Source organism: Heterodontus francisci, chromosome 8 (genome assembly GCF_036365525.1).
Source record: "Heterodontus francisci isolate sHetFra1 chromosome 8, sHetFra1.hap1, whole genome shotgun sequence".
Lineage (NCBI taxonomy): Eukaryota > Metazoa > Chordata > Chondrichthyes > Heterodontiformes > Heterodontidae > Heterodontus > Heterodontus francisci.
The window spans coordinates 28,654,615-28,677,779 of NC_090378.1; the positions used below are offsets into that span (position 1 = coordinate 28,654,615).

The 23,165-nt window shown below is 41.5% G+C and overlaps 1 protein-coding gene across 1 annotated transcript in view; it reads right to left on the bottom strand.

Annotated features, from left to right (window-relative positions):
• Positions 1–10,370, bottom strand: part of LOC137372493 (phospholipid phosphatase-related protein type 5-like) — a 114,047-nt gene extending 103,677 nt beyond the window's left edge. The window contains exon 1 of the mRNA XM_068036362.1: positions 10,164–10,370. Coding sequence (XP_067892463.1) covers positions 10,164–10,367 — 204 coding nt within the window. The 5' untranslated portion in view covers positions 10,368–10,370. The remainder of the gene's footprint in view (positions 1–10,163) is intronic.
• Between the last annotated feature and the right edge of the window lie 12,795 nt (positions 10,371–23,165).

Here is a 23,165-nt window from a genome sequence, read left to right on the forward strand (position 1 = left end):
TGGTGATCCTGTACTTTCCTGCCATATCCCTTGATTTCCTTAAAGTCCAAAAATTGATCAATCTCATGCTTGAATATACTCAACTGAAGGTCACTCATTGTTCAATTACTATTTTGTCTACCAATTTTTGCTTCCAATCCATCTGGGCAAGATCCCTTTACAACTCACTGAAATTAGCCCTCTTCCAATTACGTATTTTTACATTTGATTATACCTGATCCTGTTCCATAACTATTTTAAACATGATGATATTATGATCATTCTTCCAAAATTCTGTCCCACTGAAGCATCCTCCACTTTTCCCACTTCATTCCCCAGAACTAGATCCAGAACTGCTGTCTTCCTTGCTGGGCTGGAAACACACTGATCAAGAAAGTTTTCTTATACACATTTCAGGAGTTCCTCCTTTTATTTGCCCATTACACAGTTAATATCCCAGCCTATATTAGGACAACTGACGTCCCCCATTATCACTACACTTTAGTTTTTCCCATTTTCTGTAATTTACCTGCAAACTTACTTCTCTATATCCATCCCATTATTTGGTGGCCTACAGTATATACCAAGTAGTGTAATAGCTCCTGTATTGTTCCTTAATGCTAACCAAGTAGGCTCTGTCCTTGGCCCTCAACTACAACATCCCTGCCACATGCTATAATCATTTATTTGATGAATACTGCCACCTCCTCCATTTTTCCTTCCCTACCTTTACTGAATATCTTGTAACCTGGAGTATTAGGTTCTCAATCCTTCCCTTCTTTGAACCAGGTCACTGTTATTGTCACTATATCACAGTCCCATGTAATGATCTGTGCCTGCAGCTCAGCAACCTCATTTACCATACCCCATACATTATGCACATGCATTGCAAACTCATCTTAGACTGCCTTGCATGTTCTCCCTTCTGTTCGCTCCTATTTCTGAACTATTCATTACTATTGACCTTGAGTGGTCTTTGGCTCTCATAGGCCTCTGTGCACCTTGTTTCTCCTCTCTACTAGTTCATCCAGGTGCCTATCCCCCTGCCAGATGAGTCTAAACTCTCCCCTATAAGATGTTAACCTTCCCACGAGGACATTGGTTCCAGCTCAGTTGAGCTGTAACCCATTCATCTTCAAAAGGTCTCTCCTGCCCCAGAACTGATGTCAGTGTCCCAAAAAAATCTGAAGCCCTCTTTCCTGCACCATTTCCCCAGCCCTGCTTTTTAAAAATTATTTTTATGGGATATGGGCATTGCTGACAAGGCCAGCATTTGTTGCCCATCCCTAATTGCCCGTGACAACTGAGTGGCTTGTTAGGCCATTTCAGAGGGCAGTTAGGAGTCAAGACAGAAATAAATAGATATCTGGACACTAATAACATCAAGGGATATGGCTTTGAGATAGCCATGATCTAATTGAGTGGCAGAGTAGGCTCGATGGGCTGAATGGCTTACTCCTGCTCCTATCTTTCTATGTTCCAACCACATTGCTGTTGATGTGGACTCACATATAGGCCAGACTAGGTAAGGACAACAGATTTCCTTCCCTAAAGGGCATTAGTGAACCAGATGGGTTTTGAACAACAATTGATGATAGTTTCATGGCACCATTACTGAGAGATTAGCTTTCAGTTCCAATTTCTTTTATTAATTGATTGAATTTAAATTCCACCAGCTGCCATGGTAGGATTTGAACCCATGTCCCCAGGGCATTAGCCTGGGCCTGTGGATTACTAGCCCAGTGACATTACCACTATATGCCACAATCTCCTGTTAGCATATTTTATCCTACTGTTCCAATACTCATTAGCACTGGGAGCAATGCAGAGAGTACTACCTTTGAGGTCCTATTTTTTGCTTCCTCCCTAGCTCCTGAAACTCTGTCTGCAGGACCCAACCCTTTTCCTTCCTTTGTCATTGATTCCCACATGGACCACAACTTCTGGCTGTTCCTCACCCCCTCAAAATACTCTGCACCCTCTCAGTAATGTCCTTTACCCTCGCACCTAGGAGGCAACAGACCCCTCAGGACTCATTTTGGTGGTTACAGAAATGCCTGTCTATCCCCCGACTAGCAGATCCCTTATGACGGCTGCATTTCTACACGTTGCTGTGTTATATTTAAATATATAAAAATAGTGTATAATATATTATTATATAGTTATATATTTAGCCCCTTGATGTAAAGCACTTAGCATCTCCTACCCCTCTGCACTGAATTCCCATTCTCACCCACTTTGTTTAGCAATCCATTTTATTACATTTATGGATAAAAAATTTATAATGGAAAAGTTTGACAGAAAATGTACACAGATGTAAGATTTTTAAACATAGATAGATTCATTAACAAAAATAATGTGATAAGAAATCAACTCAAACACTGGGATGACAGGTAAATAAAAACTTGTAGAATTTTTTCTGATTACACTCCTGTGAGTACCTTGGGATGATTTCCTACAATAAGAATGCTATATAAATATAAGTTTATATTGCTGTTGATAATCTCAGGAACTACTTATGATCCTCATAGGGCTTTCTGTAGTTTGTAAAACAATGACTTAGTTAGATGAATAAAGCTGCAAAGTATTTTCTGTCAACAACAGGAGCTGCTTCACCCTGGTTAATAGAAATGTCTATTTTACAGGTTGGTTTTCAGTATTGAAATACAATTATCAGGATATATTAACGCGAAGGAATAATTAAACAATTACTGGACCATTTATAATAAACACCCATTATCTGTAGCCTAAGCATTTTTGCTTAATGGTCACTTGTCTTTGAATGAAACACTTTGTTAGGTATAGGTTACTTTGCAAATAGATAATAAAGAAAATTAACTACAGGTTTATAGGATAAAGGTATGCTGAAGGTTTTGCTTTTTATGCATGGTTTTAGAAGCAATATCACTGAATTACCTGATAAAGGTATTTTAAATTAAAAAAAAGAGCTGTATTTGTACATATGGTGGGAAATTGAGAACTTCGGTCATTTTACAACAAATATTTACTAGGTTTTTCATGAACTGGTCGTAAGCCTAATTTGTACAAGTAATTCTTACATAACCTTTTGTCATGTCAAGGAACAGTCCCAGTTATTTAAGGAGCTAAATAGAAAGGTATTACAACTTCCAGCAACTACTGGAAGTTCTTTTGTTGCAGATGGGAAAATTTAATCCTTATCAACTGACTGGGCATGATATTGTTAATTATACTTACTTTTGGATAAAGGCTTCATTTTGTTCCTTGCATGGTGTTCCATGTAAAAGCTTCAGTTTTATTATGTACATACAATTAAGGAACTATGCAACAATTTGAGTCCTCCTTCTATTTATTGAAAGGAAGAGAGAGAACATTTGGCAAACAAGATTCCTGGCTGGCTAGTAATGAGCAACTGGTTAGTCAGCAAAAAATAAGACAATCACTCTGTTTTGGCATTGAACCAAAACTTAGTTTTTCTCTTGCATTTTTTTTCACAATTAAAAGCAAACATTGTTAATGTAGAAAATCCCATGAGTATTTTGTTAACCTGCAACCCAGGAAAAATAACAAAGCATGTTGAACATTTCATGGTGTTTCTCTGCTAAACAGTGAAAAAGACATACTTTTGGTAACACATTGAACATTTTCAAATTATAACAAGTATTCCAAATGTAGTTAATGTGCAGACGCACAGTTTAAACTCTGAACAATTAAACATATTAATACTTAAAATACTGAGATACTCTGTCATTTTAAGATCATCAGTGGAGAATATATGGTTTCTTTTCAACAGACATTCGTATATGATAGATAGGCTTTCATAAATGGCATGTGGTACCATCAATTTTGGTTCACTCATTTTTGTAATCTTGACTTTTTTAAAGCTTCTAAACATTGCAGTAATGCCAGGGAACAGACTACAGCATAAACTAAATAAACTAAATTCAAGCACATTTTTAAACTACAGCAATAATTTTGATCTATCTCCTAAACTCCTATTCAAATTATATAAATTTATTCTGCTGGGAGAACTCGTAAAGACAGCATTCAAAGGGTCAATGCTTCATGTGCTTGGAAAATGCGCTCAAGAGTTGGAAACAACATAGTGCTTCAGAGATTATTTCAAATGGACACATTTAAAGCTCTACTGGGAATAGTGGACATATGGAATAAACAGAGCATCTCTCCATTAACAGCATGTTCCCCATATTTTGACAAAGATGATTTTAATTTATGGCTGGTAATATTGTAACTTATCATCAGACATCCTTTTGTCTATTGTTAATACAAGCTCCAGAAATAAATTCATAATAGTGTTTGATGAAATTGGCCCTTTCTTCTTCAGGTTTTGGGTATTGCTAGCAAAGCCATCATTTATTGCCCATCCCTTGTTGCCCTTGAGAATGTGGTGATGGGCATTCTTCTTGAACAGCCGCAGTTCATGTGGTGAAGGTGCACCCACAAGGCTGGATGAGATGCCAATCAAGCAGACTGCTTTGTCCTGAATGGTGTCATGCTTCTTGTCATTTTTGCAGCTGCACCCATCCAGGCAAATGGACAGCATAGGATAGTGAGTATGATAGTCGGTTAAAAATTTGTTGTAAGTAAAGAAAGTTGTGGGTGAATTATAGGGAACTACAACAGGAAAGAGAGTGCCATACAGCTTATACGCAGACAGGGAGATTGAGGCTAACCTTCCAGCCTGAGACATCTCTGTGGAAAACAGACACATTGAACATAAACAAGTACAATATGAGAATCAAATGCAGCTGATGTCGATTTACATGTATTCCTAGATCTGGACAATAGGGGTTGAATTCTATAAGCCCACTTCCGAATGGAGGCCCGTCCATGCGGGCCGCATGCCAAAGAGCCGCCGCAATTCCAAGCGCGGCGGCTCATTTAAATAGCCAGGGTGGGCCGCCCCACAATCATGTCAAGGGGGCGGGCTGTCCAGCCCTGGCAATGGCGTCAGCTGCCTGTGCGCAGGTGCTGACGCCATTTTTACAGGGCTGTCAGCCTTACCGGGACATTTAAATATTTAAAGTGAAATTGAATTAAAATAAATAAATACATTTCTTTAGCCCCTCTCCTACCCCTCCCCATATCAAGTAAATTAATTATTTGCCCTTCCCCCCCAAAACACTTACCTTCACAATCAGACCTTCCCCCCAGCTGCACAAACTTTAAACTATCACCCTTCTCACCATCCCCTATACCCCTGATGTTCATTTGACCTTGTCCCTCCACCTGCGCACTGAGAAACTTATCTCCCCACCAATTTTGCGCTTCGTTTCCCCAGATGGGCATCCGAAGGCACGGCAGTGCTGGCTGCCGGGGTGAAGATCGCGGCAGGAGACTCATTAATGCAGGTCATTTAATTTATTTAAATATTTAAATGGCGGTCCTGTCACCAAGCGGCGGGGGGGGGGGGGGGGGGTGGGGGGAGGAGGAGGGGGAGGAAGAGGGGGAGGGGGGCCACCACAAGGCCTCGCCGCCGACAATATCGGGCCAGGCCCTGCCAGCGACGAGATCTGTGGCGGGCCTCATCCAGGGCCATCTTCATGCACCCCACCCCCCACCATGGATCCCATTGTCAAGGCCTCTATCGAATCCAGCCCTAGGAATCTTAGATGAGACTTGTATCACATGACTTTAAGAAAGTAAAGTCAAAATAGTCAAATGGGGAGGGAGTTACTATGGAATGAATTATAGGGGGAAAGTGCTGAGAGGAACAAGAAAAAGATGAATTAACCCCAAGTAAATGATGAGATAGAATCACGTGTTTAATGGTTTTGTGCAGAAATGAGTCAAGTGATATATTGCAGAGCTGGACAAATCTGGTTTGTGTCCATTTTCAGACAAAAGGAGAGCATATGATGCTAGAGTTACATTATATCATGGTTAAAAATAAATATGTTAGGGTATAAGTATAAATGTAGACTGCAGGTTATCTATGGGGGGAACTTCTGATCAAGAATTAGCCTTGATTGGTGATGCTCTTGGCCCTCAATGGGTACTGTACCTGTACATATGATATACATTCTGGTTTGCTTGTAATTACATATATGTTCAATAAATCTTAAAAATTAACATGTCTCCAGAATCTGAACCTTCCTTAAGACTGGGCTGGACTGGAAGTCTGACAAGACTGTGGAGCTACTGCTCCTCCTAACTCCACAGCAACATTTAAGCATTTTTCCCTAAACTTACCTTTTGGTGGTGTCAGCTGCTGAAGAATCCTGAGCTGAGAAGGCCCAGTGCCTGCTCTACTCACTGCAGATCATTTTCCCAGAGGAGTCTTAGGCATTGGTTGTGTAGTTAAGTAATCATGGTCAGCAAAATGAGGTGAGAGACAGTATAAAGTTAAAAGAAATAGCTTATGCAAGGAAACGTGAAAAACTGACTGGTAGAGCCTTAAAAAGAATCAAAGAAATACAAATACAAGAAAGTAGTAAGAGTGGAAAAGTGGAATCTGAAAAATCATTGCAGGGAATATCAAAGCTAATAGAAAAAAGTACATAGAAATATATTAATGGAAAGAGATTTAAGATTGATGCACCTGAGACAATAATAGATAATAGGAAATAACAAACTTGTTAAATTAATGTAATAAGGACAAAATACCAACTGTACAAGTGAACATCAAAATAAATTAAGGGAGGAATTATAATATAAGGTTAAAAAAAAGGTAATGGAGAAAATAATGAGGTTTAAGATCAACAGATCTTCAGGATCTGATGCTTTCCATCCCAGTGTGTTAAATTAAATAGGTGAGGAAATTGCAGATAAAAAGCTTTCAAGATTCAGGAATTGTGCCCTTGGATTGAAAGAACTGCAAATGTCATTTCATTATTTATGTAGAAAGGAAGAAACCAGGAAACTACAGATCTATCAATTTCACATTAATTTGAGGAAGCTACTACAATTGATCATCAAGGACAGAAACAAAGAACATGAACAGTATCAGCTGATCAAAGAGAGTCAGCATGGATTTGTAAAGGATAGGTTATGTCTGACTAATCTAATTGAATTTTTTGAGGAAGTCAGTAGTACGATGGATAAGGGAGTGTCTATGAATGTTGTCCATATGGACATCTGGAAGGCAGTTGAGAAGGTCCACACAAGAGATTATTATCAAAAATGAGAGTACATAGAATTGGAAGTAATTCTTTGACATGGGTCAGCAATTGGTTAGGAGATAGGAGAGAGTATGATTAAAGGGTTCATTCTCTGATTGGTGGAATGTAATAAGTAATGTTCCCCAGGGATCTATACTGGAACATCAGCTTTTCACCACACATTTTAATGACTTGGATGAAAGAGTACAGAGTTGTATACTCAAGTTAGCAAATGACATGACGTTAAGATGGCTGTATGGGAGAAATTGTAAAGTAATATAGAACTACTAAGTGATTTAGAAAATTATGACAGCTGGAGTTCACTATCCAGATGGATATGAAACTGAGAAAACTGAGAAAAGATAATTCAGAATATCTTCTTAATGGTGAGAGACTGGGAGCTTTGGAGGAGCAAAGGGATTTGGGTATCCATGCACATTAATCACTAAATGTTAGTTCACAGGTACAAATAATAATCAAGAAGGCTATTGGATGTTGACCTTCATTTCAAGGCGACTGGAGTACAAAAGTAAGGAAGTTAAAGTTCAGATGTTACAGAGCCTTCATCAGACCCAATCTGGAGTGCTAGGTTTTGTGTTGGACATCAAACCTTCAGAAAGAAATACTGGCCAAGGAATAGGTACAGTGTAGATTCACTAGAATAATAAGAGGGCTTAAAGGGTTAAATTAGAAGGACACATTGCATAAATTAGATTTATATTCCCTTAATTTGAGAAGTTTGAGGAGTAATCTAATTGAGGTATTTAAAATGATAAAGGGAATTGATAGGGTAGATTCTGGTGAGGGAATCTTAAAATTAGAGCTTGATTATTAAGGAGTGAAATCAGTAAGCACGTTTACGCACAAAGGGTAGTAGAAATCTGAATCTCTCTCCCGAAAAGGTGATAAGACTGGGCAAACTGAAATTTTCTAGACTGAGACTGATTAATTTTTGATGGTTATGTATATCAAGGCATATGGATCAAAGGCAGGTAAATGAAGTTGAGGTGCAGATCTATGATCTTATCAAATGATAGGATATACCTGAGAGGCTGAATGGCCTACCCTTGTTCCTCTGCTTCCCAGGTTAGGCCCCTCATTAATATATGCAAAAAGCCCAATGTCCGTTTTAAACTGCTGTCCAGGGCGCGTAAAGAAAAGCCTAAAGAAATTTAGCAATGACCCAAAACACTCGCAGATGGGACACGATCTGTTCCACTGCTAAATCTGCCATTGCTGTCCCCGTTTTATACCTGAAAACAGATGCAAAACATATCAATTTCTACTCCACATTTCTACTCACATATGTAACTCAACCTTCAATTTAAAATAACAATTTCTGTATTCTCTTTTACTGTGGGCTCTTGGCAAAAATTCTCTGAGATTCCCATATTGGGAAATAAATTGGTTTCCTTGCACTCACTCTACGTCGGTTCCATTGATGCAGTCTTAGCCAAAGCCATTCAACAAATATGTGTAAATATTTGAGACCCTGCCTGCTATGAAAAGATCACGTGCTCTGCTTCAATTAAATTTCAAAATGTGCGATTCCCCCTTTTTATAAGATTATCAGATGAGGGATCCCAAAGTCCTACTAGTTTGATATGATTATTTGTTCCAAATCTACAGTGCAATTGTTACTTTATAAATATGGTAACATAACTTGTGGCTTTACATTACTCTGCCATATCTCTGTAACTCTCTAATATTAATCTCTATATGTGATAAGGTACAACCCATAAAAAAGAATGGCTGCAAAAAGATTGAGTTGTGATTTATACACGATAAGACCTGTTCAGCTTCAGGTATTAATGTGTATGATTCGCCTCCTTTCAAATGTACAAGTAGGTATTGTGTGAAGGCAACGATATATTGTCAAATGTTCTTAAAGTCTAAACCCTCTCACTCAGTCTATAAAAATAGCAATAAAACTAAACAACTGATGTAGCTATTTCAGATCCATTGCCTATTCGGTCTGCGCTTTCTTCATCATCTGCCTGTAGCATCTAATTCAAAGTGACAAGTAGAAGTGAATTTACTGGCGCTTGGGTCAATAATTGCGGTATTGTGGATAGATCAATAAAAAAATACACGTATCTTGTTAAATCCACTGGGGAGCTCTCTCCCCTCTCTCCCCCTTCTGCAAATCAAACATCTCCCACTAAACCGTGTCTCCCGGGGCTTATGGTTTGACCTTTCTTTGGCTGGGTCCTGCAATACAGTGGAGACTGCTATTAGAGGGAGGCATTGGGAAAAATAAAACAAGGGGACACTTCAGAACCTCGCATCTCCAACCTCTCCCCGCAATAATTGGTCTGCCTTTCCTTTCACTTTTTAAAAGTGACATATCGAAATGCTGCCACCTCCACCTATCCCCCACCCCACAAAGCCCCCGCCAAGAAAACCCTAACCTCAACAATTGGAGCTGCAGCGGGCTAGAAAAAGAAAACCGCTCGGTTCCTATTTCTGTTTCAAACTGCACCGTTTTTTGTTGAATAACAAGCCCTCCCACCCGCCTTCCCGACCCCGCTACTCGTGTATGGCCATGTACTGGGATATTCCACTGGAATCCTGCTCTTGTAAATTTGAATCTGAAAGGCCAAATTGTGCCAGTTCTATTCATTCACAACTCCGAGAAGACCCGCTCCACTGAAGGCATCAGTGTCAGGAAACTCATTAGGCACTCTTGGAAGAAGACATGGCCAGTTCTTAACCTCTGGAACTGCACGGGGATCGCTGGTGCCATTAAACAGCTGTAAACGCGATTTGAATCCTGTGCAGAAAATGTTGGGACAGTTTGAAAGGGATTTGGAGAGCTTTGGGGAAAATCACTAGCACATTTCGTAAACCGTTATGACTATTTCATTTGAGACGCCTGTTAGCAAAGCGAGATCCACTCTGCTGGTACAAAATACAAGGCGAACTGTCAATAATAATTGAGTAACACGCAGATACACATACATACAAAATCCACTTGCACAGAACAGAACGGTGCAGCATATAAAGCACATGAAAGGAGCACAGGGCAAGAACTATGTCCCCCTGCTCTTTTATTCCATGACATGTTGCGAGAGGCAAACTTACCATAACAGTGGGGACCCCAGCGACAAGGGAATAGAGGAGAGCTGGTGGAATGGCACTGCTTTCATCGGGTCCAGGGTAGGGCTTGGTGTAGGAGCCGTCATGGCAGAAAAATCCCTGGACGTGAACGTTGAAAGTGTCTGTGTATTCGAAGTAATAAGCCAACATGACAGTCCCTGCCATAATAACCAGCTGAAAATAGAGCATGGTCGTGGAGGAAAGAGGGTGGCTGATGGGTGGCGGGGGTTGCTGAATAACAACAACAACAAAAAACAAAATTCCTTTCTTGTTGTTGTGTAATTTCTGTATAATCCACACTTCAAAGGGCACGGTAACTACCGCTCCATTCACTTGCAGGATTTGCTAGGCAGATCTCCGCATCTCGTGGCTCATTAAAGCGGCTAATCCATTCAAAAGGACCGAACTGCTCGCACATTGTACATCCAGCGCCGTCACCAGTTTAGTGGCTGTCGCCGTTCAAAGCTTAAAATAAATTCATGAAACGTGTTCAGCTCCAAGCCTTGACTGTGAGAATGGCGAGTGTCCCCTCCTCTTCCTCTCTCTCTCTCCCTGTCTCTGTCTCTCTGCTAACACTCCGGGTCTTCAATGCACTGGACTGATGTTTCTCGGTGCCTTCAACATCTGGTTAAACACACACACATACATACAAAGCAGCCTAGAACCAACGTGCCGCTTCGCCAACATGCCCCAGAAGTTCTTTTAGGTGGGTGGGTAGTTTTTTTTTGCACTGAGCTGTTTGCGCCGATGAAATTCATCAGAGGCTAGGAAACTGACACCGGGGCATCTCCGACCACCAACCGGAGAGTCCCGCTCAACGCTGGGGGGATGGGAGAATCAAACCGATGTATATTCACAGGTTGGTGCGCTTCCCTCAATCACCAGAAGCCTAATTTGCTTTTCTGTTGCAACAGTTCTGATGGTTTCTGCATTTCAGAGGCAAAAATCGAATCCCCCCGCCACCCCACCCCCCCCCGCTCCAGGCAAATGATAGTGCTCCATTGACAGTGCTTATTGATTGCATAACATCGGAATAGTTCCAATAAGAGACATTTTGTTCGCACTTGCAGTATTTTATCAATCCCCCAAAATCAACACGTCACTCTTCATCGCAGACAATTGGTAAACTTAGGTAGCCTGATAATCTATTAATGAAACACCATATCATCAAATATAATTACGACTGATAACCTCATAAAACTTGTACTGTAAACAAAACGCATGCTTGTCTTCATGTAAAATGATCATTGTACTGTAATTCAAAAACAAATGGATAAACTTTCAACTATTGAACAAAAGGAAAACCCAATGCAGTTAGTAATAAGGGAAATGCAAATATGTGTTTCTCTTCTGAATTCCTGCTTCCTCTGGTTATCTCCCCTAAAACTGTTCACCTCTTGTTGGGGTACAGTTCCACTTGCTTCAAGTGCCATTTGGTATCCTACCAAGCGGCCATTGATATTGAATAAGAGCATACTAACCGACTTTTGAAAAGTGTGAGAGACAAGAGACACTGAGCCTTGGCTCAGTGGTAGCACTCTCTACACTGAATCAGAAGGCCTTGCGATTCAGCTCCAATTCTGAGCTTTGAGCGTTCAACCTAGGCTGATGCTTCAGTGCAGTACTGAGGAAGTGTGGTGCTGTCCAAGGTGCTGTCCTTTGGATAAGGCATTAAACTGAGCCCCCATCTGCTCTCTCAGCTGATTGGAACAGATCACATAGCGCTATTTGAAGAAGAGCAGGGAAGTCCTGTTGAACATTTATCCCTCAGCAAATTCTGGGCATTTATCTCATTGCTATTTGTGGGATCTTGCCACGTGAATTTGGCTGATGAGTTTTCGACATTACAACAGTGGCTACACTTCAAAACTATTTTATTGGCTGTGAAGAGATTTGGGGCATCCTGAAGTCATGAAAAGTGCTAAAATAAATGCAAATTTCTTTCATCACCCAGCTTCTATACACAGGGACTTCCTGCAGGCCACACTCATCAGCAAGAAATCAGATGCAATCCTGGGACATTGAGGCTGCATTCAGTTAACTCAGGCTAGGGATTGAACATAGGGTATTCCTGATCAGTATGGCTACTATATAAACTCACAGGGGGAAACTTTCAAATGGAACCCATGCTGGGTGAGAAGTGGGTGGGGCATGTGCCCAATGGCTCCAGAGAAATTCACATGTAAATATTTTAGGAAAACTGCCAACACTTAGTGAACTTGCTGAGGGGGCAGGGTGAAGTGGCAGTGGGGCAGTGGAGTGGGGGGAAGATAACCCCATAGATTTTCTGTGGCTCTGAGTTATGGTCTGTTTTTTCTCCCTTTTTAAGCACTTGTACAGGTGATAGCACTGATGTGATGAAAATGCAGTTTTGTTTTTCTTGCTACTTTCTAGTGTCAATATGATAGTGTGTCATTCCAAAACTATTGACACACATAGTTTCTACAATTAGCTGTGGTAAACTAGGTAAGATTTCAGAAGCACGGAAAATGAGAGTAGCACTCAGCTACCTTACCCTGGGATGTTCTTATTTCAGAATACACTTGTATATCAGACCTCAATGGGGTCAAGAACTATTTGTTTGAATAACTGAAAGTTCTGAAGATGTAGTCTGATGGTCAGATCAATGCCAAATAATGAGGACTGATATCTCCCTAGAATGGCTGTATCTCCTCATTCTCTGTCTTCTTTCTTTGTCTCTGCATCTCCTCAAAGAAAAAAACACTATAGCTTTGATCGGTAGTTTGTGCTGCAGCATGCTTATTTATTAACCTGCTACTTTTAAGACCTGGTTCAATTAAGTCCTACCAATGTCCATAGGTTGCCCACAAAACTTCCATATAAAACAGCACCAGTAAGAAAGTTCCTGGTGATATTATTTAAATTTGCATCCATGAATCTCAACTGTGGTGTGTGTACTGAGTTTATTTTTTTATTTTATTTTTTTTTATTTAGAGATACAGCACTGAAACAGGCCCTTCGGCCCACCGAGTCTGTGCTGACCATCAACCACCCATTTTATACTAATCCTACACTAATCCCATATTCCTACCACATCCCCACCTGTCCCTATATTTCTCTACCACCTACCTATACTAGGGGAAATTTATAATGGCCAATTTACCTCCCAACCTGCAAGTCTTTTGGCTTGTGGGAGGAAACCAGAGCACCCGGAGAAAACCCACGCAGACACAGGGAGAACTTGCAAACTCCACACAGGCAGTACCCAAAATTGAACCCGGGTCGCTGGAGCTGTGAGGCTGCGGTGCTAACCACTGCGCCACTGTGCCGCCCCTTGTTTACTCAAGGATAAACACACAAGTGAAAATACAATGTACTGAATGTCGAATTAATTTCAGAATAAGGACAGTCATTGTAACATATTGCATGTGTGTGAGTTCCAGCTTGCTCAGAGAAATGTATTAATGTATAAAGAAATAAATACATCAGAAATAAAAGTTTATGACAACTGGAATGTTTACATAACTACTTTGGCCCAGAAATTTCTCAGAGCTGCTCTCATTCCACCGTTGTAATTTTATTCGAAATCCTGTTTTGCATGTAAGCAGGGTTTCCTCTGCACTATGGTGGTGGACTGGGTGCAGCTCTGAGGAATTTGGCTCTGTTTATTGTAATCTGCTTTCTCAGTTTAGCATCTCCTGGAATTGGACAGGAACACTGGTAAATTAGCTGTGCAAAGTCTTATGCTCCATTTCTGTTCGATTCCTGCCTGCCTTCTGAACTGGGCTATTTTTTTTAGGTGGCCAAGGTGCCTGCCTGGCTCAGGTAGGAATCTCACCAATACATGCAGATGAGAGTCTTTTGGTATCATTAGGACACTGATGCATTTTAACACCAAATGAGCCATGCCAGCTGCTCCATTTGCTCTGCTCAGTAAAACCTGATGGAAAGAAAAGGCAAGTCAAAGACTTTCTTCAGTAGGGCCAAAAGGGATTGGAGTGCTCCTTCAGATCCCACAAAGATTGCTTGGGCTTCTGATGCTCCAGGCTCCCCTGCTCTTCCCACCCATGGAACAACACAAATCCCTCCTCACCTATCCCACGTGATTTGCCTTGATGTCGGTGGGCAGGCAGCTGGCAGGGTACAAATGAGGCCCGGAAGTTCAGACATTCCCAGCCTCAAACTGATGACAATGGAGGAGTTTGATGGCCACCTCATCCACACTCGCCCAAAACCCATTCCCAGTTAAAATTCTTCTCTTGGAGTTAGCCTAGTTTTAATATTTTGGACAGTGGGATTTCTGCCCATACTGGAACCCACCACAGGGGAATTGGGTGAAAGGTAAGTGTTGCTGCAGGGCTCTGCTCAGGATTTTGGTACCTGTGTTGGGCTAAATAAATGCATTTTCCCCCTCAGAATGGTCTAGATTTTGCTGAATAAATAATGGCATTAAAACAATGCAAGACATTATTAATGCACAAATCATCCAACAACTTATGATGCAGAAGAGATACTCCTTGAGTTGTGATTTGCCACAAGTTGCTGTACGATTTGTGTCACTTCACTGTTAATGTTCCAAAATGGTGTCTCGGTCAGAACCTCCCATGATTTTCATGAAGCTGACAAGTTCCCGGGTCCTAGGACTTCATCCTAGGGTATTAAAATAAGTGGCCAATGAGATAGTTGATGTGTTCGTTTTAATTTTCCAAAATTCCCTAGATTTGGGGAAGGTTTCTTTAGATTGGAAAATAGTGAATGTAACTCCTTTATTCAAAAAGGGATGGAGACAGGAAGCAGGAAACTACAGGCCAGTTAGCTTAACATTCTGTCTTAGGGAAAATGTTTGAAGCTATTATTAAAGATGTTATAGCAGGGCATTTAGAAAAATTCAAGGTAATCAGGCAGATTCAACATGGTTTTGTGAAAGGGAAATCATGTTTAGCCAATTTACTGGAGTTCTTTGAGGGAGTTATATGTGCTGTGGATAAAGGGAAACTGGTGTATGTATTGTACTTAGATTTCCAGAAGGCATTTGACAAGGTGCCACATCAAAGATTATTGCAGAAAATAAAAGCTCATGGTGTAGGGGTAACACATTGGCATGGATAGAAGATTGGTTAGCTACAGGAAACAGAGAATATGCATAAATGGGTCATTTTCTGGTTGGCAAGATGTAACGAGTGGTGTGCCACAGGGATCTGTGCTGTGGCCTCAACCTTTTACCATTTATATAAATGACTTAGATGAAGGGACCGAAGGTATGGTTGCTAAAGTTGCTGCTGACACAAAGATAGATAGGAAAGTAACTTGTGAAGAGGACATAAGGAGGCTATAAAGGGATATAGATAAGTTAAGTGAGTGGACAAAGACCTGGCAAATGGGGTATAATGTGGGAAAGTGTGAAATTATCCACTTTGGCAAGAAGAATAAAAAAGAAGCATATTATCTAAATGGTGAGAGATTGCAGAGCTCTGTGATGCAGAGGGATCTGGGTGTCCTTGTGCATGAATTGCAAAAGGTTAGTATGCAGGTACAGCATGTAATTAGGAAAGCTAATTGAATGTTATCGTTTATCACGAGGGGAATTGAATACAAAAGTAGAGAAGTTCTGTTTCAGCTTTACAGGGCATTGGTGAAACCACATCTGGAGTATTGTGTACAGTACTGGCCTCTTTATTTAAGGGAGGATGTAACTGCATTGGAGGCAGTACAGAGAAGGGTTACTAGACTAATACCAGGAATGGGTGGGCTGTCTTATGAGGAAAGATTGGACAGGCTAGGCTTGTATCCGCTGGAATTTAGAAAAGTAACAGGCGACTCGATTGAAGCATATAAGATCCTGAGGAGTCTTGACAGGGTGGAAGTGGAAAGGATGTTTCCCCTTGTGGGTGAATCTTGAACGAGGGGGTCACTGTTTCAAAATAAGGGGTCGCCCATTTAAGACAGAGATGAGGAGAATTTTTTTCTCTCATAGGGTCGTGAGTCTTTGGAATTCTCTTCCTCAAAAGGCGGTGGATGCAGAGTCTTTGAATATTTTTAAGGCAGAGGTAGATAGATTATTGATAAGCAAGGGGGTGGAAGGTTATCGGGGGTAGGTGGAAATGTGGAGTAATCAGTTCAGCCATGAACTTATTGAATGGCAGAGCAAGCTCGAAGGGCCGAGTGGCCTACTCCTGCTCTTAATTCGTGTATTCGTATGTTGCTGAACTGGCATATTAATTGCCATCAAACTTGCCATAGAAAGTTAAGTCTAGTAATTAACAGAGTATGTACCCTTCTAACAATGCGATAATTGTTCATGGCTGCCAAAAAAGCTCTCTGGCCCAGAAAGTAAACAATGAAAGTAAACAGTGTGGAATCTCATTCGTTAAGGTTGTGAATTGTTGTTGGAGATTTTAAAAATGTCAGTAGTCAAATTTTTCTTACTGTTCCTTTCCATCTCTTTTTTCCTCTCTCCTTATTTCTTTTTCTGTACTTGATTTGATATCGAGTCCATCGAGGTGGGGGTGGAGGTGAGATTGGTCTCTGCCAGCAGTGCGAAAATAGCATGTAGCAAATCAACAGCCTGTTATAATCTGCGTTGGTTTTAATTTTCCAGTGACTTGGAAAATATTGCCAAGATTTTTATTTTCAAATCAAATAAAAACAATAGTGAGACTTGTGAATGAGTTGCAAAAAGAGCTTGTTCATAGAGTTCTGTGTACTTCAGTGGACAGAAGATCGGGTGTGGTAAAAAATTGACTGCCGATTCACTACGAGCCTGTTTTGTGCTGCTGGTGTAGGTCAGTTTCACTCCCAGCCACTCTACTTCACCCTCTTTCTTAATCCTCCCTCTGTTATTTCTTAATCCTTTAATTTCAATGGTTTAGCAAATACACTGTTTGTCTTGTGGTTCATTAAGGTCCCAGATGCCCTGTTGTCCTCACTGCACCATTATCAGCTCACACTTCCAGCAACTTTGTGGCTAAAAGAATTTTAAAACCTAAACTTGCATGAGCCAGTCTAACTAATCGGGCACACAGTGAGATGCCCCACTCCAGCAAAATCTGGGCCCTCAGGGACAGCATGCTAAATTTGATGTAGGTAAAATCTAGCGTAGTGGGTTCTTCACTCATTTACTAATACTGCCCATTCACAGTCGTGCAAGAGAGAAACAACGACCCTCTTGAATTAAATGTACAAGGGTGTGGAGACATCATACAGATCATAATCCTACTATGTCAATATATCTGGTAATTATTGGGCTGACAGCCAGAAGGTCAGGCTTGCCAGAGGTGTACCCCAACTCTGCCAAAGTTGAAAATCCAGGGCCATGTGTGATTAGGGAAGGCCAAGCCATTCAATTCAATTACAAACATTTTTTTAGGTTCTTTCTGCCTCTTTGTTTGAGTTTGATAGAGGTAAGTTTAAATTTCCTTGACCCAGCCATTTTTGCAAATTCTTGATCAGCCTGTCAATTTGTCCAAATTGAGTATTCAGCCAAAGCCATCAGAAATACCAAACTCAAGAGAAAAACACAAAAATATAATTTTCAACTTCATAATCACCACAAGTTCCAATAAAATCACAGGTCTAGACTTTCTGTTCCCCCTCCCTCCGCCCGGCTGTTGATTAAAAGTCTTTCTCTAGAGAGGGACTGTTCCTTAGCCATATCACAGCATGGGGTGCCAACACCTTTAAAAGAGAAAAAAGGGGCTTCTCTTCTGCCTGTGCTTTGGCTGCTTGTATCAGTCTATCAGAAGAACCGTAGACATCTGGCTTAACAAAGAGCTCCTTTGTCCAATGCTTAAAGGTTGTAAAACATGGGAGATATGTTGGAAAATGTACATCCCTGATTTGCACATCAGTTTCATAAACCACTAGGCCTTGCTGCTGGGAAATAGGAAGAATTTGCAAAAAATGGTTGGATGGAGGAACAAATCCCCAAGCACCTTTTGCCTCCAATCTCAGTAAAACTGTTGAACCATCAGCAGGGGATAGGCAGATTGCCGAGCCCACTGTTTTGAAGGGTAACTTTATTACCTTAAATTATTTTCCAATGGAAGATGCTACAATTCCAGAAAAAAATTCAATTTACAGTGGCTATTAAACTATATCAAAGTTGTCTTCATTCTGGGCATTTGAAAATAACCTATAAAAGTCCTTCTTCATTTAAATGAATATTGCAACTTAAACCCCTTGCCCTTTGGTTGAAAAGAAAGAATGATGGCTCAAAGCTATTTCTTAACTGTGATTACTCTTTCATGCTTTAGAAAGTATTTACAGCCAGTGAGCTCCATATACTAATCCATCAGTGCTGAAGATTTATACCAATACTTTTAGATAACGGCATTACGTATAGACTGTCTTATATTCTCTCCAGGCTCTAATGAAGGAAGCTGCCAGACCTGTTCAGGCAGCAGAAGCATTGCTTGAACACTTCAGTGATCTTCTCAATGTAAATCAACCTGTTTTGATCTGGTTGCAGCACAGCTCAGCTGGTGAGCATGGGCTTCTGAGAAGAGTAATGGGTTTCAGGTCTTGTTGTAGGATCAATACAGGTCGGTGGCTGCCTCCTTGAAGAAGTACAGCCTCTTTATGAATTTCTGCTTCGATTGTAGGTTGGTAACTCAGGGTCTGGAGACACTATCTGAAAGGTAAGGGATGTCTGTGAGCTTTTTTTTCCCTTCCCTGCAGTCTCCTTGCAGCTGCAGCTCTGCCTGATCTTTCTACCTGTTGCCGCTACTCCTCTTCCTCCTCTTCCTCTCACCTGAAAGAATTGGCCAAAGAGAATTCCAATATATGGAAAGAGAGCATTTCCAGTATCCCCAATATCTGCCTCACTGTCACCATCATTTTTAAAAACTGCTGTAACATATTTATTTAACATCACTACCAGACTTCATCTTGCACAATTAGAGCTGCCTTTCATTGTTGAGTGGTCTTATCCTCTCTATAACTAATATTTTACTTTTTATGCTTATAAGAGCCATTATATTTCTTTTTAGATTATCTGCTAGCTTTTTCATATTCCCTTTTACCCTTTCTAATCTCCCTTTTCACCTCTTTACTACAGTTCCTAGTTTCCTCATAGACATACCTTCTATTTTAGTTTCAGTTTAATTTTAACTTCTCTTTTTATCTGTTAAGCACTATTTTTTGATGGATTCCCTTATCACCTTATGGGAATATATTTATTTGGTATTCCATGAATCACAGATTTGAATATTTCCCACTGCTGATCCATCAAGCAGTTTGCTAACCTCCTCGAAGAGTTGATTTGAGCCAGATCCTTTCTTTTCTTGCTTAATTTTGCCTCTTTGCAGATCATTGTTCTTATTTTTAAATATATTTTTTCTATTCTTACACTGAACATAACAATATTCTGGTTACTATTTCCCAACTGTTTTCATGCTCTCAGGTCAGTTATTTGCCCTCCCATCAGTTATTTGTCCTAATTCATTTTGCAGAGTGAGATTTAAGCCACCCTTCTTTTCCTTGTGGGATGAAAAACATAAAGATCTTGAAACACTCCATGATACAATCTAAATACATTTCCAATGTTGACTGCATGCATTCCAGCCTATCTTGTATTAGTTAGTATGATCCAGCATCATTGACCTGTTGTTCTTATATTCTTCTTTGGCCTCCTTATCTCGAGAGACAATGGGTAAGTGCCTGGAGGTGGTCAGTGGTGTGTGGAGCAACGCCTGGAGTGGCTATAAAGGCCAATTCTAGAGTGACAGGCTCTTCCACAGGTGCTGCAGAAAAATTTGTTTGTCGGGGCTGTTACACAGTTGGCTGTCCCCTTGCACCTCTGTCTTTTTTCCTGCCAACTGCTAAGTCTCTTCGACTCGGCACGCTTTAGCCCCGCCTTTATGGCTGCACACCAGCTCTGGCGAACGCTGGCAACTGACTCCCACGACTTGTGATCAATGTCACAGGACTTCATGTCGCGTTTGCAGACGTCTTTAAAGTGCAGACATGGACGGCCGGTGGGTCTGATACCAGTGAGGAGCTCACTGTACAATGTGTCTTTGGGGATCCTGCCATCTTCCATGCGGCTCACATGGCCAAGCCATCTCAAGCACCGCTGACTCAGTAGTGTGTATAAGCTGGGGATGTTGGCCGCCTCGAGGACTTCTGTGTTGGAGATACGGTCCTGCCACCTGATGCCAAGTATTCTCCGGAGGCAGCGAAGATGGAATGAATTGAGACGTCACTCTTGGCTGACATACGTTGTCCAGGCCTCGCTGCCATAGAGCAAGGTACTGAGGACACAGGCTTGATACACTCGGACTTTGGTGTTCTTATATATCTCTCTGAAATTCCCACAGATCTCCATCACTATCATATCCATAAGGTCATGCATTAAGCCCCTAAGGGCAATCATTTTGCTCCTGACTTAAAGAAGTCAATGAGCAAATAATTATAAAAGCAAAATACTACAGATGCTGGAAACCTGAAATAAAAACAGAAAGTGCAGGAAATACTCAGCAGGTCAGCAGCATCTGTGGAGAGAGAAGCAGAGTTAACGTTTCAGGTCCGTGACCTTTCATCAGAACTGGCAAAGGTTAGAAAAGAATTAGGTTTTCAGCAAGTGAAGGTGGGTGGGGGGGCAGTGGAGGTCGAATGGGAAAGAGAACAAAAGGAAAGGTGTGAGATAGGGCAGAGGGTAGGAGAGATTAAATAACAAAGCTGTCATGGGCCAAAGGCAAAGAGCATATTAACGCTTGTGGTGAAAGACAAAGCATGAGTCCAAAGAGGGCGTTAATGGTAGAATAATGAGCAGCTCTGTCCACATGAAAAACAGGCACATAGTTAAAAAATAAAATCAAATAATAAATAACAATATAGGGAGTGACAAGGTATTGGAGGTTTTGGCAGGCTTAAAAGTGGACAAATCTCCAGGTCCGGACGATTTGTGTCCCAGGATGCTGTGGGAGGTGAGGGTGGAGATTGCAGAGGCTCTGACCCAAATTTTTAATTCCTCTCTGGCCAAGGGGGATGTGCCAGAGGACTGGAGAACAGCTAATGTGGTCCCACTATTTAAGAAAGGTTGTAGAGATAAGCCAGGGAACTATAGACCAGTGAGTCTCATGTCAGTGGTAGGGAAACTATTAGAGAAAATTCTGAAGGAGAGAATCTATCTCCACTTGGAGAGGCAAAATTTAATTAGGAATAGTCAGTATGGTTTTGTCAGAGGGAGGTCATGCCTAACAAATTTGATTGAATTCTTTGAGCATGTGATCAGGTGTGTAGATGAGAGTAGTGCAGTTGATGTAGTTTACATGGATTTCAGCAAAGCCTTTGACAAGGACCCACATGGGAGACTTACCAAGAAAGCAAATGCACATGGGATACAAGGTAACTTGATAAGGTGGATTCAAAATTGGCTTAGCTGTAGGAGACAGAGAGTGATGACATACGGCTGTTTTCGTGACTGGAAGCCAGTGTCCAGTGGCGTACCACAGAGATCTGTGCTGGGTCCCCTATTATTTGTCATTTATATAAACAACATAGATGACTATGTGGAGGGTAGGATCAGTAAGGTCGCGGATGATACAAAGATTGGCCGAGTGGTTAACAGTGAGGTTGAGTGTCTTGGGTTACAGGAAGATATAGACAGGATGGTCAAATGGGCAGAAAAGTGGCAGATGGAATTTAACCCTGAAAAGTGTGAGGTGATACACTTTGGAAAGAGTAATGTGACATGGAAGTATTTAATGAATGGCCTGTCACTGGGAAGTTCCGAGGAACAAAGGGACCTTGGCGTGTTTGTCCATAGATCTCTGAAGGCAGAAGGGCAGGTTAATAGCGTGGTGAAAAAGGCATATGGGACACTTGCCTTTATCAATCGAGGCTTAGATTACAAAAGCAGGGAGGTCATGTTGGAGTTGTACAGAACTTTGATAAGGCCACAGCTGGAGTACTGTGTGCAATTCTGGTTGCCACATTATAGGAAGGATGTGATTGCACTGGAGGGGGTGCAGAGGCGATTCACCAGGATGTTGCCTGGGATGGAACATTTAAGCTATGAAGAGAGGTTGGATAGGCTTGGGTTGTTTTCGCTGGAGCAGAGAAGACTGAGGGGTGACCTGATCGAGGTGTACAAGATTATGAGGGGCATGGGCACGGTGGATAGGGAGCAGCTGTTCCCCTTAGTTGAAGGGTCAGTTACGAGGGGACACAAGTTTAAGGTGAGGGGCAGGAGGTTTAAGGGGGATTTGAGGAAGAACTTTTTTACCCAGAGGGTGGTGACGGTCTGGAATGCACTGCCTGGGAGGGTGGTAGAGGCGGGTTGCCTCACATCCTTTAAAAAGTACCTGGATGAGCACTTGGCACGTCATAACATTCAAGGCTATGGGCCAAGTGCTGGCAAATGGGATTAGGTAGACAGGGCCTCTTCTGCACTGTATTATTCTGTGATTCTGTGACAATAGAAAACTATTCAAAAAAAGGCCAGTCATGCTTTGAAATTATTGAATTCATGGTTGAGTCTGCACGGCTCAGAGTGTCTAATCGAAAGATCACGTGCTGCTCCTTGAGCTTGCGTTGATGTTCATTGGAACACTGCAACAGGCTAAGGACAGAAATGTGGGCATGAGAGCAGGGGGGTGTGTGTTTAAATGACAAGCAACCAGAAGCTTGGGGTCATGCTTTCGGACTGAGTGGAGGTGCTCCGCAAAGTGGTCACCCAATCTGCTTTTCGTCTCCCCAATGTAGAGGTGACTACATTGTGAGCAGCGAATACAATATACTAAATTGAAGGAAGTACAAGTAAGTCGCTGCTTCACCTAGAAGGAGTATTTGGGGCCTTGGATGGTGAGAAGAGAGGAGGTAAAAGGGCAGGCATTACACCTCCTGTAATTGCATGGGATGGTACCGTGGGAAGGGGACAAGGTGTCGGCAGCGACGGAGGAGTGGACCAGGGTCTCATGGAGGGAATGATCCCTTTGGAATGCTGACGGAGGAGGGGAAGAGAAGATGCATTTGTGGCATCACGCTGGAGGTGACGGAAATGGCAGAGTATGATTCTTTGGGTGT